General features: G+C 41.9%; 1 protein-coding gene across 50 annotated transcripts in view; it reads right to left on the reverse strand.

Moving 5' to 3' along the window:
* Positions 1 to 17,797, reverse strand: part of LOC133515338 (cell adhesion molecule Dscam2) — a 92,622-nt gene that overhangs the window by 34,566 nt on the left and 40,259 nt on the right. For 14 of the 50 annotated variants that reach the window (XM_061847863.1, XM_061847817.1, XM_061847815.1 and 11 more), the window contains exons 7-13: positions 12,314 to 12,446; positions 11,146 to 11,294; positions 10,664 to 10,847; positions 10,144 to 10,247; positions 9,229 to 9,485; positions 8,192 to 8,349; positions 7,554 to 7,708 (exon numbers count right to left, since the gene is read on the reverse strand). In XM_061847863.1, the coding sequence (XP_061703847.1) occupies positions 7,554 to 7,708; positions 8,192 to 8,349; positions 9,229 to 9,485; positions 10,144 to 10,247; positions 10,664 to 10,847; positions 11,146 to 11,294; positions 12,314 to 12,446 (1,140 nt within the window). Of the gene's footprint in view, positions 1 to 581; positions 867 to 3,328; positions 3,617 to 4,448; positions 4,743 to 4,830; positions 5,125 to 7,553; positions 7,709 to 8,191; positions 8,350 to 9,228; positions 9,486 to 10,143; positions 10,248 to 10,663; positions 10,848 to 11,145; positions 11,295 to 12,313; positions 12,447 to 13,214; positions 13,339 to 13,612; positions 13,737 to 14,073; positions 14,198 to 14,230; positions 14,355 to 14,426; positions 14,551 to 15,230; positions 15,355 to 15,580; positions 15,705 to 15,753; positions 15,878 to 15,922; positions 16,047 to 16,409; positions 16,534 to 16,560; positions 16,685 to 16,891; positions 17,016 to 17,060; positions 17,185 to 17,797 lie in introns of all 50 variants that reach the window. The other 36 variants (XM_061847835.1, XM_061847820.1, XM_061847852.1 and 33 more) reach the window with 24 other exon arrangements.

The following is a 17,797-nucleotide window of genomic DNA, read 5'->3' on the forward strand; positions in this document are numbered from 1 at the left end:
GTGTGGCTGTACGAGATATACGAATATTCGTATGAACAAAAGGTAGGAATAAAATTGACGACAAAAATAAATGGTGGAAAAGAAGAAGCGGGCGCTGGAGATGTGTGGATAGAACAGAGGCTGGTTCTATCGACACACCTGACATCGATGCGAAACCGACATAAAAATGATAAACCATAATAATGATGAAAAAATGAAACTGACCCTGAACATTTAGGATAGTGGTATGGTTAGTAGAGCCGGCGCTATTGGAGGCTACGCAGGTATAATTGCCACTATGGCTGGCAGTAACGGCAGCGATAGATAAAAATGAAGTGCGTGATGTCATTTTAGTCGTCATGATGCCAAGTTCTGAGGTAGCATTGTCGTAACCATGGAAATGCCACTTGATGTTGAGCGGTAAGTCACCCTTGGAAACGGTACAGGTGAGCTGCACCGATTCACCGGCGAACACAGATTCGTCCGCCTCGAAGGGTACGATGTGCGGCAGCACTGATAATCCAGAAGGCCGACATTAAGTATTATTCAGGCAAGCGTGCAGCGTGCGCTTAGGCTAAGGCAGCGGGCTGAATGGGGGATACCATGGACATTGACTGAGGCGGAGTGGACGGCAAGGCCGGCATGATTGCCGGCGTGGCACGAGTATTCGCCGCTGTGACTCGCAGTGGCGCTATTTATACTCAGCAGCGACGTGCGCTCGCCTATCTTCGTTGTAGACAGTCCCTGGTGGGAAGATAGGTCTTCCCCGTGAAAACTCCAAGTGATCGTTAGGGGCGTATCGCCTTTAGATACGTGGCACGTCAATTGTACAGATTCACCAGCAAACACTTGCTCTTCGGCTTCAAATGGAACTATGTGCGGAGGAACTGGTGAGGGAAAAACATAAAATAAACCAAAAATCAACAATGAATCTAATGTGTGTACCCTGAACGTTTAATGTGGCAGTGTGGTTAGTGCTTGCTACGGTATTAGAAGCTGCGCAAGTGTAATTTCCAGAGTGTTTTTCTGTCACTGCTGGAATAGATAACAAGGTGCTCCTGTCTCCTAATTTGGTTATGATGACTTCATCCTGCCTTTGAAGTGGAAGATCGCGAAAATACCAAGTAATAATGAACGGCATATCTCCTTTGGGAACGTGACACATGACTTGAATACTTTCGCCGTAAAAAACTGCCGCATCAAATTCAAATGTTGAAATGATGGGCGCCACTGTAAAAAACTTGCCTTTTATCTTACTACACTGGGAGCACAATGTCTTAAGCGGGTTTTGTTTCCACTATTTGGCTAAAAGTATTTGTGAGGAGAGACGAAACATAACATGACACAATAGGCTACCACGAAAAGTGCGATGATACCCTTAACATTGAGCATGGCGTGATGACTAGCGCTGGCAATAATGTTGGAGGCTGTGCACGTGAAAATGCCAGAATGCTGGGCCGTCACGGTGGGTATTATAAGAACCGAGCCCCGGTCCCCAACATTCATGATGTTTAACCCGCTTAAGGAACTCACGTCTCCACCACTAAACGTCCATTTGAAATCGAGCGGCCTGTCCCCTTTGGTAACGTGGCACATCACTTGAACGCCCTCTCCAAAAAATACCGATTCATCAAATTCGAAAGGCGCTATAATCGGTGCCACTGAAATAAAGTAACGTTAACGAAGTATGACTGTTATCTGAACTAATACTTTCATCGTAGGTAATGACGATTATCTGTGATAAATATTATGACCCGCCAAAGTTACAAGTAGAAGTAGGATGGGGAAAAGAAGGTATACTAATACTAAAAGGTTGCAATGTCTAGGAAAGATATATGTAACTTATAACGTTTACATATAGCTGTGCAGCGTGATTTATGGAGCCAGCGTCATTTCGAACGACGCATGAATAGGACCCTTGATTCTGGTGACTAACAGACTCGATGCTAAGTTGACTTGTACGCCTCGAGTTTCCCGCTGTCTCCCGATCTTACTTATCTTATCATTAAAATACCATTCTATTTTCAAGGGTAGGTCTCCTTCAGACACTGTGCAAGTAACGACGACCATTTCTTGTGCATTGTCTGGTTCCTCGCTCAACTTAAAGGGCATGATCTGAGGAGGGACTGACAGAGGATAGGAATCAGCAATAAGCAAGTACAAATTAGGATTATTGGGAAAAAACATTACCTACGCGAGTTACGATTAAGTACCGGTAACACAGAGCTTGGCTGAGTGGTTAGTTGTGCCCGCCTGATTGCCTACGGCACATGTGGCTGGTGCGCTTCGTATTCGTAAGCACTACTCTGTTACTTCCCGACTTAACAGCTTTGCCCTTGAAGTACCAATTTATCAATACAGGTATATCGCCCTTGGAGACAGTGCACATAACCACGACCAGTTCCTGATCATTGACGGGTTCCGTGCCGAAATTAAATGACATAATTGTATTTAGCGTATTTGTGGAGCAACTGAAGGAAACTAACGTAAAAATAAGGACTACCATTCGATCAAGACGAAGTTAAAATTTGGATTATACTACCGTTGACGTGAAGGAGAGCGGAATGCGCTGCAGACCCCGCATCATTCTTTGCCACACACGTGTAATTCCCCCTGTGGGAGCCCTGAATAGAGTCAATGCTCAAAATTGATATTTTCCGTCCACTGCGCGCAATAACGATGCCGTCCCCATTCCCCACGGGCTTGTCGTCGAACAACCAAGATATCTCGATCGGCATATCGCCCTTGGTGATGGTGCACGTCAGAGACACGGTGTCTCCCGCGTTATATGTGTCCTCCCCGAAGTCGAACGGCGCCACTTGAGGAAGAACTGCCAAGGATGGTGGTCGTACGTAACAGAAAGGTAAAAACAAATACATGTGAAATAGGTAAATCGTGCGAACAAAAGCGAAGCGGTTTGCATGAATTGTATACCGTTTACGTTGAGGACTGCGCTGTGGCTACTCTGGCCGGCTTCGTTTTCCGCTATGCAGGTATAATTGCCAATGTGCTCGTGTTGAACGTTTTCTATACTCAGCATAGAAATTCTTTTGCCACTTCTGATTATAAGCACACCGTTGCCGGAATTCAGAACTTCATTGTTAAGTTCCCAATGTATGTTCAGAGGCAAATCTCCCTTGCCCACGGTACAAGTTAAAGATACGGTTTCACCTGCGTTCAGGATGTCTTCACCGAAATCAAACGGAGTCACTTGCGGTACAACTAGATGGAATTGAGGTAGAAGAGAACAGATTGGACAAAGATTCAAAGGCTGGCTTTTAGGGTTTGGAACTAATAAGAGCATACAAAATACAAAGCTAAAGAAATTTGTAAAGTCGATGAAGTGTACCATTGACAGCGAGTTCAGCAGAGTGATTGGTATGGCCGGCTGCATTTTGAGCATGACACGTGTATGTTCCTCTGTGAATGGCTAACACAGATTCGATAGTGAGGCCACTAGCCTTCGCGCTCATTTTCATGATCGAAATACCAGGGGTCTCCGTTATCGGCCTATTGTTTAACCGCCAAGTGATGTTGACGGGGACGTCTCCTTTCACCACCATGCATTGCAATCCGACTGTGTCGCCCGCGTTGGCCGGCTCTTCTCCGAACGTGAAAGGGTTGATTTGGGGGAGTACTAGAATGGATTGAATTTAAAAAATCATTTAAATAAACAAGACAAGACAAGCAGAAGACAAGTTGCATTAAATCAGATCTACTTTGTTGCGTTTTTTTATAAAATTACCATTTACAGCCAGTTCAGTAGAGTAATTGGCATGACCCGCTGGATTAGAAGCAAAGCAAGTGTAGACACCTCTGTGTATGGATGCTACGGAGTCAATAGACAGGCTACTCGCTTTGTGACCAATCTTGGTGACTGTTATTCCTTGAATTCCTCTTAAAGGCTGGCCATTTAATTGCCAAGTTATGTTGATTGGAGCGTCGCCTTTCGGCACCATACACTGAACACCGACCATTTCTCCCGCGTTGGCCGGCTCGTCTCCAAAGGTGAAAGGATGGATTTGGGGCAAAACTGTTACAGGGTGAATAATTTATTGCCTATATACACAACAAAAAACTGAATTAAGAAACTACACTAGTACTAGTATAAAAAGGTGAAAGAAGAACCATTGACTTCCAAGGTAGCGCTGTGGTTGGTAGAACCGGCAGCGTTCTCAACACGACAGACGTAAGTGCCTCTGTGGGTTCCATTCACGGAATCAATATTGAGGATCGACATTTTGCGGCTCATGCTGCCTATGGCGATGCCGAGGCTTTTGCCGTGAAAAATCGAGTTCCCGTTGAGGCTCCACGAGAAATTGGCCGGCAAGTCGCCCTTATTCATAACGCACTGGACTGAGGCGGTGTCTCCGGCGTTAGCGGGCTCCTCCCCGAACTCGAAAGGTAAGATTTGAGGGGGGACTGTGATAAAAAGCGAAAAAATGAAATCTAATAAAAGAAAAGCGAACCGTTGACACTTAGAAGAGTGGTGTGGTTAGTTTCTCCGGCCTGGTTTCTGATCTCGCAAGTGTAGGAGCCACGGTGGACGGCGCTGACCGGCTCAATGTTCAGGATGGAGGTTTTCTTGCTGATGGTTGTGAGAACGATGCCAAGGGCATTGCGGGGCTTAATTTCCTCGCCATTAAATCTCCATGTGAATACAACTGGGAGGTCTCCTTTGCTCATCACGCACGAAGCTGACGCCGTCTCACCCTCATTCAGGATTTCCTCGCCAAATTCGAACGGCGTGATCTGTGGTGGGACTGGGGAATATGTGAAAGTGGGTTTCTAAGGGGAAACTACTTTTCAAAAGGAAGGATACAAGCAATTTTCGATAGCCGATAGCTGTACCGTTGACGTTAAGTACTGCGCTGTGGTTGGTGGAGCCGGCCCAGTTCGCCGCCACACAGTCGTAGGAGCCCCTGTTTACCCCGCTAACCGAGTCTATGTTTAGGATAGAGGTTTTCTTGTTTATGTTGACGACCACTATTCCGAAATCATTGCCCCTTTGGACTCGCTGTCCGTTGAAGTACCAGGAAATGTTTAGCGGTTGGTCGCCCTTGCTGACGGCGCAGGATATGGAAGCCATGTCTCCGGCGTTGGCGGGTTCGTCGCCGAACTCGAAGGGCGATATTTGCGGAGGCACTGCAATGACTCGCGCTACAGGGAGCTACTTGTTCTACCGTCGGAGGAACGGGGCGTGTGTGGCAAACGATGTAGCTTTGGCGGGCATAAACATCTCCGATAATAACATTGGCCATTTATGACACACTTATATTCAACATCTTGATGTAAAATCTGAAAGAAAGGTTATTAGTACAACAGTGGTAAATAAAGCCACTGCAACATGTTTTCATACTCGTAAAATGTGAATTGCGATGTTTTAGCTTGAAAATTTTTCAGAGTTAAAGAAGTTTGTATAAAAATTCTGTCGTTCATTTGATTTTTTTGTTGACGTCATATCACATTTGCAACGGCCTTACTTTGCGACAAGAAGAGACACAGAGTCGCATGCTGAAGATGAAAATTGAATTACAATGTGTAGACCTGTATACTTAAGATACTATGTGCCGGGCAACTCTGTGATTTAGGTATTCTTCCACTCATTATTCGCTTTATTTTATATTTTCATCTCACCTCTCTGTAGATGAGGGCTTTTTTTAGAGCGAAGTCATCTTGTTCCCTATTTAGAAAGTTCAGTTAGAACATCTATTATTCTACTTAATTTTCTAGTTTGTTTCTTTTCTTCTTTCTTCATTGAATTTATTTTTAATTTTGTTCCAAATAATGAGTGGTTGACTCTTCTTTCTCAACACCCAATAAGTATGAATACTTGTGCTGATGAGTGAGCTAATTAAATTCTTAAACATAAAAAGTTATTATAAATCTGTGAGCTCTAAGTTCACACATTTGACACATGACAACGCCCGTAGAACGTAAAAGCGCATGACCCATTGAAATTATAAATAAAATCCTATAATAATGATTGGGTTTGTTAAATATGTAAAAAAAATTTAGATCTTAGTTATTGAGTAATTTACGATAATAATTTATCACACTATGACCTATTAAAAGCAGTGTTGTGGTCGAGTCTGTCGTTTCGATTCATATCACATTATCTTAAGTTGATAAAAATCATATATTTAAAACAAAATGACACTAAAATGAAATAATATGTGAAAAAAAGGTTCATTATTAATAAAAAGGAAACAATACAAACTTGCAAACATCGACTGTAAAATCGATTCGACTAATTCGTTTATAATCGCTAGATTTGACAAACGATACGTCCTAGCCTCATCACTACAAACTTCAATAGACAACTGTCAAATGTGTGAACTTAGATGTTACTGTTTTGGTATTTTCTTACACACCTCGACATTGGCAGAATCATCAACACCTTGATGGAGCCCGAAACACGAAAAATTAATTAACTACATTAATTATTCTTTGCTCAGACGATAATTTTATTAGCTCACACAATAAACTTTAAAGTTGACCCTAAAGGTATAATCATTTATTAATTATATACTGTATCGTAATATGCATAACCAATTAAACAGGGACTGTTCGTTTAAGTACCAAGAATTCAAAAGGTTTAATGTTCAATGTGACTATATCTCTTACCGGGCAACATAAAGTTTAGTTTCCGAATACTTAAGTAGTTACTCCATATATATAACTTTAGGGTCAACGTTTAAACTCCGTATGACAGACATGACATGACATGTACCCAGTTCATAAAACGTTAATTTTGTGCTCAGAGTTAACTGTTACTGCCTCGTTAATATCAACAGCAAGTACAGCAACAGTCTTAACCGACCATCGGAGGACCTTTCTTTACATTATGGTTTATAAACACACATAGAAGTTTTTGTGGCAAAATAAAGTGATTGACAAAATCAAATATTGACATGTCTATTATCGATGTCACCTTAGCGTTATAGATATTTTTAACATTGTATAAAAAGATAGCTACTGCGAAATACACAACACGTTCGATATCTTCTTTGATACACCTATAGCACCCTATAGGTAGTTTTCTTATTTTTTTGACACTATTCTAGAGTTTACGTTTTTATTTTTCAATACTTAATATATGTACTCGTAATAAAGAAATTGTGGTCGGAATTGTAATTGATTTGCATTCTTTGAATTTCCCGGTAAATTACAGCAAGTAGAATTTACATCTTTTAATGGATGTATTTATTTACAATTACAATATACATAATGGATATAAACAGATGATTACTATAACTAGCTTATATCTAAAATAGGCCCTTGAGGCATTGTACATCTTTTAATTATTAATCTATGACTGACTTATCGATGTTATTATTTGTCGACGTTTCATTTTCTCAAGCACTCGTTTTTGCCACATGTTTATAAATTATCCATCAACAGTGTGGAAGATCATCGTCAGAACGTGACAGCAACATGCTACAGTCGGTGGCCTAACATAAGTATCCACTTTTCTATACAGCTATTATGGCGACGTGGGTACTTTAGTCGGGCACTTACTCTACGCATCAAATGAACGTTTCTCCTGGCTATTGTGCTGCATTTGAACTTACCCATGACTTGCAGCTCGAGCGATCCCCTGGCGCTGTAGCCTTGGCTATTCTTAGCGACGCACGTGTAGGTGGCCTGGTCACTGTTGCGTTCCACGTTCTCGATCACCAGGGTACCGTTGGGGAATACTTTCTGTTTGCGGTTGATTGGAAGGACGCTGGAAATAAATACAATAACAATACAGAATACTCGTCTAACCTAACGTACAGTTGTCGAAGTAATAAAAAAAATAGATTAAAGACGGTAATTTTAAATTAATGCAGTTTCGATCTGAGAAGCAGAGCACAGCGAGCAGTAAATAAATCTTATAATGAACGCGACTCGACGAACAACGAACGCGAAATCTAAATAGTATGGAAGATCGTCCGGGCCTGGCTGTAGTCAGTTCCGGTTTATTGACATATTTTTAAACATGAGCGTAACACAGCGTAGTGAATTTAAAAATGGTTTAATAACTTTATATTCCCCAACAAGGATGCCTACATGGATGCATTGTAATAATTTCCACTAGTTTCCGTGCTGCTCGCGGTACTGAATATGTATGGCGAAAACCGGGAATTCCGGGACTAATTTTGCATAGAAAACTAGTTAGTAAAATCTCATATTGTCATCGCTCCCTTAGCAGAAAACAAGGTGTTACCGTCCGTCTCGCTCCCACACAATAGAGTCGATGGGGTATCCGGCGACGGGGCAGTGCGCGACGAGCGTGTCGCCGGCCACGACGGGGCGTTTCTTCATGGGCCGCACGTAGGGCAGGCCGTACACGTTCACGCGGGCCGAGTGCGACGCGCTGCCCACCTGGAGTTACAAACGTACATTTTATAAAAGGTCTAAAAGAAATGCGACGCTCGTTAACAAATAGAAAGGGCGATGATCAGCCCGGTTTGCGTTTTTAGAGTAATAGTGCTCCCACATTGGCTGTTATAAAATGTTACACAACATCTTGTGACAGGGACATCCTGATAGTATTGTTACTAATTTATTATGTTGTCCCTGTTACACGATGTTATATAACATATTATAACAACCAATTTGGGAGCACCATAAAAGAAAAGTCATTCACGTCGTCACCTTTATGTCATGGATTTTATTGCGTAGCCTTGACTCGAGTGTGTTTACTTAAAATGTATAACTTAACGGGTTTACCGATGGCTAAAAATTCAATGTTGACAGACTTCTTAGTTAGTGATACGAACTGAACTGACATTTTGAGACGCGTTTATCTACCAAAGATTTCGGTAAAAGGAATATAAAACGTGCCGCTTGAAACGAATTGTTATTTTATTAATGTCAGACAAATTGGCTTTAGGTTGGCTCATTTCCAATAATTGTCACTTTAAATGCTAAGCTGTTGAGTTTGCGTGCCAATATCTACTTCTTACTTTATTAACTCAACTGAAGTCTTGATAGACTTTTTAGTTTAAGTAGATAGTTACTAATAATTAGTTTTAGCGTTGGAACACGATCGATATATTGCAAAAACTTACTTAAAGTTGTGACAAAAAATCTAAGATTATTTAGGAAAACTACCGGATAACATTGATGCAAGAATATGTTGCCGTCGGCAGGTGTTCTTATAATAAGTTTTTCGTTCTCCAGCAACAAGGCGAAGTTGAGGGTTGAGTTACCAGAAGAACTTACCAGAACTGAAGGATTGTTCCTAAGTTCTTTAATTACCTTGCTCGAAGCGATGCAGGAATACAATCCTCCGTCATTAGTGTGTACAGAAGAGATGTTCAGATGCGACTCAACGTTGCCGTCCGCAGTAACGAACTGTCCGATCTGCAGGCGTTCTCCACTGGATAATTTCTCTCCATCCAAAAGCCAGGCGATGTCAGGAGTAGGGTTGCCGGAAGCAACGCATTGGAGACGTAGAGATGGGCCGGAGCGGAGAGTCTGCTCTTGGAAGTTCTTGCGGATTTGGGGTGGTTCGACTGGAATCGGAAAAAGATAATAGTCATTAACTTTTAGAACTGAGAGCTAAGAAAATTTGTAGACTTAGGATTCGGTCAAGTTTTGTTCTAATGTATGGGGAAGACAAAGTTTATCTCATGTTTATGCATAGCTAGCTGTAATATAAAAATGATGCATCATTTCAAAAAAATTAACATAACCTTTTTATTAGGAATTTAATGAGCATTATTTCTTTCACTGGTATTTTATTCTTAAAATGTATACATACCCAAAAAAATCAAAAACTGTCAACCGGGAATTATTTCATGCAAAGAGGGGGTGTTGCGCCAGAGGGAGGGGAGGGGACGCTAGTGTGCGTAAAGCACCATGCCCAAAAGTATCAACTGTATTAGTTTAAATTTTGATATAATTTGTTTTTGAAAAAACATAATTTGACCGAATCATCATTAGCAACTAACTGATTAAATGTAGCACAATATGTCAGAACTTAGTTCTCGTTACTCTTAGTTAAATATGTTCTATAAACCAATAAATATTTTTAAGAATTCAAGGTTTACGCTTGAAGTAAATCAAGTATATGCACAATTGCAGAGTAATTGTCAAAGTTTGGATTTAATGGACGAGTCCAAATTTTGTTCCTATACGATAACGCATGTGTAGTAAATGTAAATATCTTACATCGTCCCCCAAGTTTAAGTTCGGCGCTAGCTCCTGCACTTTCCTGGTCGTTCCTGATGAAGCACTGGTACATTCCCTTGTCTTCCTTCTTCACTGATTCGATCCTAAAATGAATATAAAAAAACAAACATGTATTAGCAAGCTTACAACAATTATCAGGAACTGACGATATAACCTTTAGTTTTAGACAATCCAAAACATTTTCTGCTTATCTGAGCCAGTTAAAAAAGATGTAGAAGATATTTTCAAAATAATAATTTATGCACCCAACTCTATCGACTAAAGAATAAAATATGGCTTGTTTTTCTTTCATAAATAATTATAAATTTCCGGAGCAGATGATTGTAACATTTATGACACACCATATCGTTCATCATTGTCGTTCTTAAACCACATTAACTTGACTTGCAGGTGGACACGGCAAGTCTACCGATGTTGTTATGGGATCCATGACCGTTTTGAGAATATCATCCATGACTTACTACCTTTGACTGTAAGTTTAAGTACATTAAATAATTACCTGAGCAGAGGGTCGTGGTGCTTCATATCCTTGCCGTCCTTAAGCCAGGTGATCGTCTTGACGGGGTTGCCTTCATATTTGCAGGTAAATACCGCGGGTCTGCCGAAATCGACAGTTTGCGTAGCTGGTTCCACAGTCGTCTTGAGAGGGGCGGTTACTGTTAGGACCGTTTCCACTGATTCGCCTGGAAATTTAATAAAAAGCATTAATATATTATTCTATACTATAAGTAAAATATAACAGACATATTTGTTATTAAGAAAATTAGAACAACATTTCATTTATGAAAGCTGAAGAGTATTTTCAACATATCGGCACTACTTTGAACAAAAAAACTCGTATTTTGGTCTGTCAATCAAAAGAAAAATGTAGTATCTATGTATGGGATGCCTGCAGAGTTACTGCCTTTTAAGTTTGAGTAGCAGTGTGAGATACGAGATTTTTTCAAAGTAGTGACGATATGTATGTAAATGTAAACATACCACCAACAGAGTTGTTGACCACGCACAGGTACTTTCCAGAATCCTCAACTTTAGCTTCCTTGATAATAAGAGTTCCAGATACTTGTTTCACTCGGTCGTTCAGCGTAACTGGCTGCTTCCTCGTTGTGCCGTCAATAAACTTGTACCATCTGAAACAAAACAGAACGCGTTCAGAGAGTGAACCAGACAACTTAGCTAATATCGGACATTCAAAGATAAATCGCTACAAAGTACGTTAAAGACCAAAAATATTACAGACTAACCTCTGTCACCCACCTGAAAACCGGCACTGGAAACCCTTGACTCAAACACAGAATCGTCCCTTTTTGTCCGACACCCAACTCAGACTCTTGTAATCGACCACTAGACAGCTTGGGAGGGATACTATTCGTAGGTTCTTAAAGTGAAATACATTTAAAGTTGACGTGAGAAGCTTCAACCCTACCACCGAGACAGACTTGGCTACTAAATTAATATAAGTACAATAACGAAAGCGCGTGAACATGGATGTTATGTGCGAGCTACGCCAAAGCACAAAGTAAAGATCGAAGCGTTTATAAAAGCAAGAACACCCTGACACTTACCGGCAGGTGTGTACGCTGTTCTATACTTTGGCTGGGGACCTTAAGGTCGCGGCCGGCCGCGAGTCACGCCTTCATGTCACGCGGGCGGAGCGGCCGCCGCAACAGACTGCAATAACAACGCACATCAGTACATTGGAATGAGATGGTGAGGCTACGTGATGAATGAATGCGTGAGATATCGGCGGCCGGCCGTGACAGGGTTCAAATCTCAACAGGTACGCATTTCTTTCGTTTAGTCGCAAAGGAAACTTTAATCCTTCAGATTAATAAAGATTCCACTCTGAATTTTAATTGACACCTACCACTCACCTAAATAAGGGTGCCGGGAATGCAGCGACTTGACAAGTTAAGTATGCATTGGTGCCTTGGGAAACGACGAAAACTTCCCAACCTTCGAAGTGTTTGGTTGAATCTTTTCTAGGTGGTATCTTATTAGTTGGTTCTGTAATGGATGGATACTTAAAAACCTACAGATCTCTATTATAAACCCTATGGGAAAACTATCGGACAAATAAGGATGCCTTTATAAACAATAAACTTAATCTCGAAAAATCTTTCATGGGTTCAGGGTACATTGGACTTACCTAAATATGGGGGCGGGATAGCCGGATACTTCGCAGGTGAGATAGACGGACTCTGTTTCAGAAACTAAAAATATTTGTCCACCTTCGAATTTGCGGCTTTTCTCACTCCGTGGGGCGATCTTATTGGTAGGTTCTGTAAGAGAGTAAGTAGATAAATTCAACGCACCTTGACAACGGCACGGGGAACGCCTGCGCCGGGCATAGGAGAGCCATCGCAGAGTTTTGTGAATAGTGAACCGCAGCCTTCTGCGTCGAAGTGATACTCGGTGCAACACTCCCAATTGGCTCTATGAAACGTTACATGTTAAGAACTGTGACTTGCCTGAATAAAGGAGTAGGGAACGCTTGCGCCTGACACAGTAGAGCAAAACTTTTGTTTATCTCCTCGACGAATGTAAAACTTTTAGAATTCCCGGAAAAAGTTGGCGCTTTCGCACCCACTGGCTCTGAGGAATGGAATGAACTCTTAAGAAAAACTTTCCTGCCGTAAAACCCTATTTGAAATGGAATAGAAAAACTTGCCTGAATAATGGTACAGGGAAAGCTTGAGCTTGACATAACAGTCCGAAGCTTTGTCCAATTGTTCTTATGAATGTCGTACTACGTGCGTCCGTGGAAAAAGTTGGGGCTTTGGATCCCACGGGTTCTGTTATTCAAAATAAACAGTTGATGTTGATAACAGAATACAACAGGTACTTGCCTAAAAATAGGGGCGGGGTAACTTTGAGCCTGACAGAGAAGAGCGAAGCCTTGTCTGATGCGTTTTCTAAATATACTTCCCATTGATTCCGTGGAAAATGTCGGAGATTTAGCGCCCACCGGTTCTACAGAAGGAGTTAAATTAAGACATTGTATATTACCTGGCTATTTTATATTTTAATTACGATAATGTTAAACTTGCCTGAAGATTGGTACCGGAAAAGCCTGTGCTTGACAGAGAAGGGCAAAGCTTTCGCTTCCGTGTCTTTTTAGGGATGATATATCAGACTCAGTAGAAAACGAGGGGGCCTTGGAACCGACGGGCTCTGCATAAGAAGAAGAGGCAGTTAGTACCAAACAAAGTTGGTACAACACGCAAATACGTCAGACCAAAGTTGGCGTTACTCATATATTGCAAATGAAAAGAAATCGTATCAACACTTGCCTGAAAATTGGTATGGGAAAAGCCTGGGCTTGACACGTCATTGCGAAAGCTTGACCTTTATGTCTTATCACCGCAGATAAAGTGGAATCACTGGAGAAGCTTGGAGGCTTGGAACCCACCGGCTCTGCGTAAGAAAATACGTGACGTTAGCTTACCTAAACACTGGAGTGGGAAATGCCTGGGCTTGACACAGTAACGCGAAACTATTTCCAATATCTCTAACAAATATACTGCCTTTTGAGTCAGTTGAAAAAGACGGGGCTTTTGCTCCAACGGGCTCTACAACAAAGTATATAGAAATTAATATCAGAACCTACCTGAATGCGGGTTTTGGGTACCACTGATTCTAGTTCAATTTCATAATTGATAGGTTTCGTTGGATAGGAAGCAGCTGATCCGATTAGATCGAGTGAAGGAAAAGAAAAAACCGTTCGAGAAACGATTGGCTCACCTGAACAGAGGAGTGGGATGCGCCTGAGCTTGACACAAGAGAACGATAGCTTGTTCTGCCGCTTTTGTTAACGTAGTGCTTTTAAACTCTGATGAAAATGTCGGCGCTTTGGACCCAACAGGTTCTGCCAATTATATTTCATGTTAGGATGTTTGTTTTTCTTACCTGAATATTGGGACGGGGAACGCTTGCGCTTGGCATAACAGAGCGAAATCTTGACCTGTTTTACGAGTGATCCCAGAGAACTGAACGTCGTTCGAAAACGTAGGGGACTTTGAGCCAACGGGTTCTATAAGTAAAATATTAAAAATAATTTATTCACCTGAAAAGGGGGACCGGGAAGGCTTGAGCTGGGCACAGAAGATTAAGGCTATCGCCTATTTTCCTCACATACCATGAGAATTTGTTATCAGTAGAAAATGTAGGAGACTTTGATCCGACGGGTTCTAAAATAAGATTGTATCTTAAATATATTAGCTTCGGAATGCTTAAATTGTGTGTTTGTATTAGTTCCTCACCTAAACAGGGGGACAGGGAACCCTTGAGCAGGACACGTGAGTGCAAAATCTTGACCAGAATGTATCTCAAACCATGCTAATTTGGATCCACTTGAGAAAGCAGGACTTTTGGAGCCAATCGGTTCTAAAACAATAAAAGGCTTTATATACCCGAATAAAGGAGCGGGGGATCCCTGCGCTGGGCACAACAATGCAAAACCTTGCTCTAAGTCTCTAAGTCCTTAACATACCACGCCATTTTGAAATCCGTAGAGAAAGTAGGTGTTTTCAGGCCGACCGGCTCTAAAACTAATGCGATATTTTTTTAAACTCACCTAAACACTGGAACCGGGAACGCTTGTGCCAGACACAACAGCGTAATGCTTGAACCCATTTTGAATTCCACGAAATCTATTGTTTTAGTAGGCACCTTGGGTGGAGCACTATTTATTGGTTCTACAAGAAAAAACAGACATGCCAAAAATGCAGTATTTACCTGGATAGAGGAACAGGGAAAGCTTGAGCGGGGCACAGCAGTGTCACACTCGAATTGACAGATGTACTAAAACCTCTAACACTGTCTAATGTGGGAAACTTCGGAGGAACTCTCCCCACGGGCTCTAAACATAAATATTTATTCTATTGTATTCACAACATCGAAACCTGTGAATTACCTGAATATTGGGACAGGGAAAGACTGAGCCGGGCATAGCAATGTGACAGTATTATTGGATTGCGCCTCTATGATGTCGATCATTTTCATAGCCACTTTGGGAGCAGCACTGCCCAGCGGTTCTAAGAAACAGTTAACAGTTTAGTGTTTACCTTGATAGAGGAACTGGAAAGGCCTGAGCGGGACACAGCAATGTCACGCTTGCATTGACCGATGTTTTAAATCCTCTACTATCGTCCAAAGTAGGGAACTTCGGTGGAACTCTGCCCACGGGTTCTGAACACGGACATTTTATCTACTGAATTCTGCTCTTTACTAGCAATGGCAAATTAGTCAAATTACCTGAATATTGGAACAGGGAAAGCCTGAGCCGGACAGAGCAACGTGACGGTATTATTCGATAACTCTTCTATGAGGTCAATCACTTTAGTTGCCACTTTTGGAGCCGCACTTCCCAACGGTTCTACAAAATGGTTTGTGGTATGAAAAATTATATAGGTACCTGAACATTGGGGCAGGAAATGCTTGTGCAGGGCATAAGAGCGTGATGCTATCGTCACCGTTCGCGTCGAAGGCGCGAAGCTTATCACCAGTTGTGAATTTTGGTTGAACGCGACCCACAGGCTCTAAATATAAATATGCGCGCATTGGTGTGATGTTTTATCTATGGATTACCTGAACATTGGGGCAGGGAATGCTTGGGCGGGGCACAAAAGTGTGATGCTATCTCCTCCGTTAGCGTCGAAGGCGCGGCTTTTGTCACCCGTCGTAAACTTAGGCTGAACACGACCAACAGGTTCTAAGAATACATAAATGCTTACTGAAATGTTTCTAATCAAATTACCTGAATAATGGGACGGGAAAAGCTTGCGCAGGGCATTGGATAGTCAGACTTGAATTAAGAGTAGCACTGAAGCTCCTCGAGCTATCCATTGAAGGGAATTTTGGAGACACTCGACCCACGGGTTCTAGAGAGACAAACAGACATCTAAGTACCTGAACAATGGAGTGGGGAACGCTTGGGCCGGACAGAGCAGAGTCACGCAAGTATACGACGAAAAGGTAAAGCTGCGTCCAGTTTCCATGGATGGGAATTTCGGAGAAACTTTGCCCATCGGTTCTGTCCAAGAGAAAACGTTAGAGACAGTTTTGAATTACCTAAATGCCGGCGCAGGGAACCCTTGAGCTGGACAGAGCAACGGAAGATCGCTACCCGTATTTGCAATAAACGATCGGCTAACGTCTCCGGTAGCGAATTTTGGAGAAACTTTTCCCATGGGATCTACGAATCGGAAATTATATGTTTCTGTGTCATATTAAGTTTGACTTACCTAAACATTGGGGCGGGAAAAGCTTGTGCAGGACAAAGAACTGACAGAGTTTGATCACTTTCAAAATTGAATAGTCTACTCTTTTCTAGACTTGGAAACTTCGGCGATACTTTTCCCATAGGTTCTGTAGCAAAATATAATTATGTTTTACCTATAAAGCGGAATCGGGAACGCTTGAGCAGGGCACAACAGAGTAATACTGCTGCTCTGCTGATAGTCCACAAGACGGCCCTTATCGATATTGGGGAATTTCGGTGATACTTTTCCCAGGGGCTCTACACACAAAATATGCATAGCTCAATAATATGTAACTAATAAGTACCTGAAGAGTGGAACGGGGAACGCTTGAGCCGGGCATTGTAATGAAAGCGAATGATTTTCTTTAGCTCCCATCCAGGTGCCCATTAGTAAAGTAGCAAATTTCGGTGACACTCGACCGACCGGTTCTAGGAAAGGAGTGTGAAATGGTTAAAATTATGTACCTGAATAGTGGAGTAGGGAAAGCTTGCGCAGGGCACTGTAATGCGTATGATTCGTTTTTCTTAACCTCGAACATTGTCCCAGTGAGTACGGTCGCAAACTTGGGAGGTACGCGGCCAACCGGTTCTAAAAATATGTATAGATAATAGAGACTTGGTATGCTAAGTTTACCTGAAGAGGGGTACAGGAAATGCTTGAGCGGGACATTGCAACGTAAACGAAGCTGCCAGCGTGGTAACGTACATGGCACCGACTTGTGTGGTCGATAGCCTGGGAGGCACGCGCCCTACTGGCTCTGGGGACGTAAAGGGTTAGCTTTGAAGTCCTTACCGGTACATTGGCGCAGGGAAGGCCTGGGCAGCACAAAGAACCGCCAGGTTGGAGCCTTCGTTAAACTGGAAACCGCTGGTCGTCTGTGCGCTAGGGAACTTGGGAGGCACCCGACCTACGGGTTCTGCACATGTTGGGAGAAGGCGGGTTTTCAAGGATCGGACCAGAACGTATTACTCAGAGTGGACTTCGACCGGCCAAGTTACCCCTACTGTTCTCTATAAGCCTAATTTTGAAAACACGAGTCAAGGCTCTGCAGGGTACCCTATCCCAACATTCAGGCAAGTCGTTTAATATAAGAAAGTTTTCAGACACAAATATTTGTGTGTGTAAACTTCGTTATTAATAGTAAAATTAATAATCTCAACTGTATGCATATTGATTACGTCAGGTAAGGTAGATACACTGAAAGGTAAGGTAAATAGTTGCTATCAGAAATAGTATAGTTAGACAAGATTATTAATTTCCTTTATAAACCATAAAATTAAAGCAGAATATTTCCAGTACTGTATTGTAATTGATAACAAAAATCAGCTGCATGCTTAAACTGACCATGCTGAAAGTTGATTGATTATTTA

This window comes from Cydia pomonella, chromosome 2, assembly GCF_033807575.1.
Source record: "Cydia pomonella isolate Wapato2018A chromosome 2, ilCydPomo1, whole genome shotgun sequence".
Classification (NCBI taxonomy): domain Eukaryota; kingdom Metazoa; phylum Arthropoda; class Insecta; order Lepidoptera; family Tortricidae; genus Cydia; species Cydia pomonella.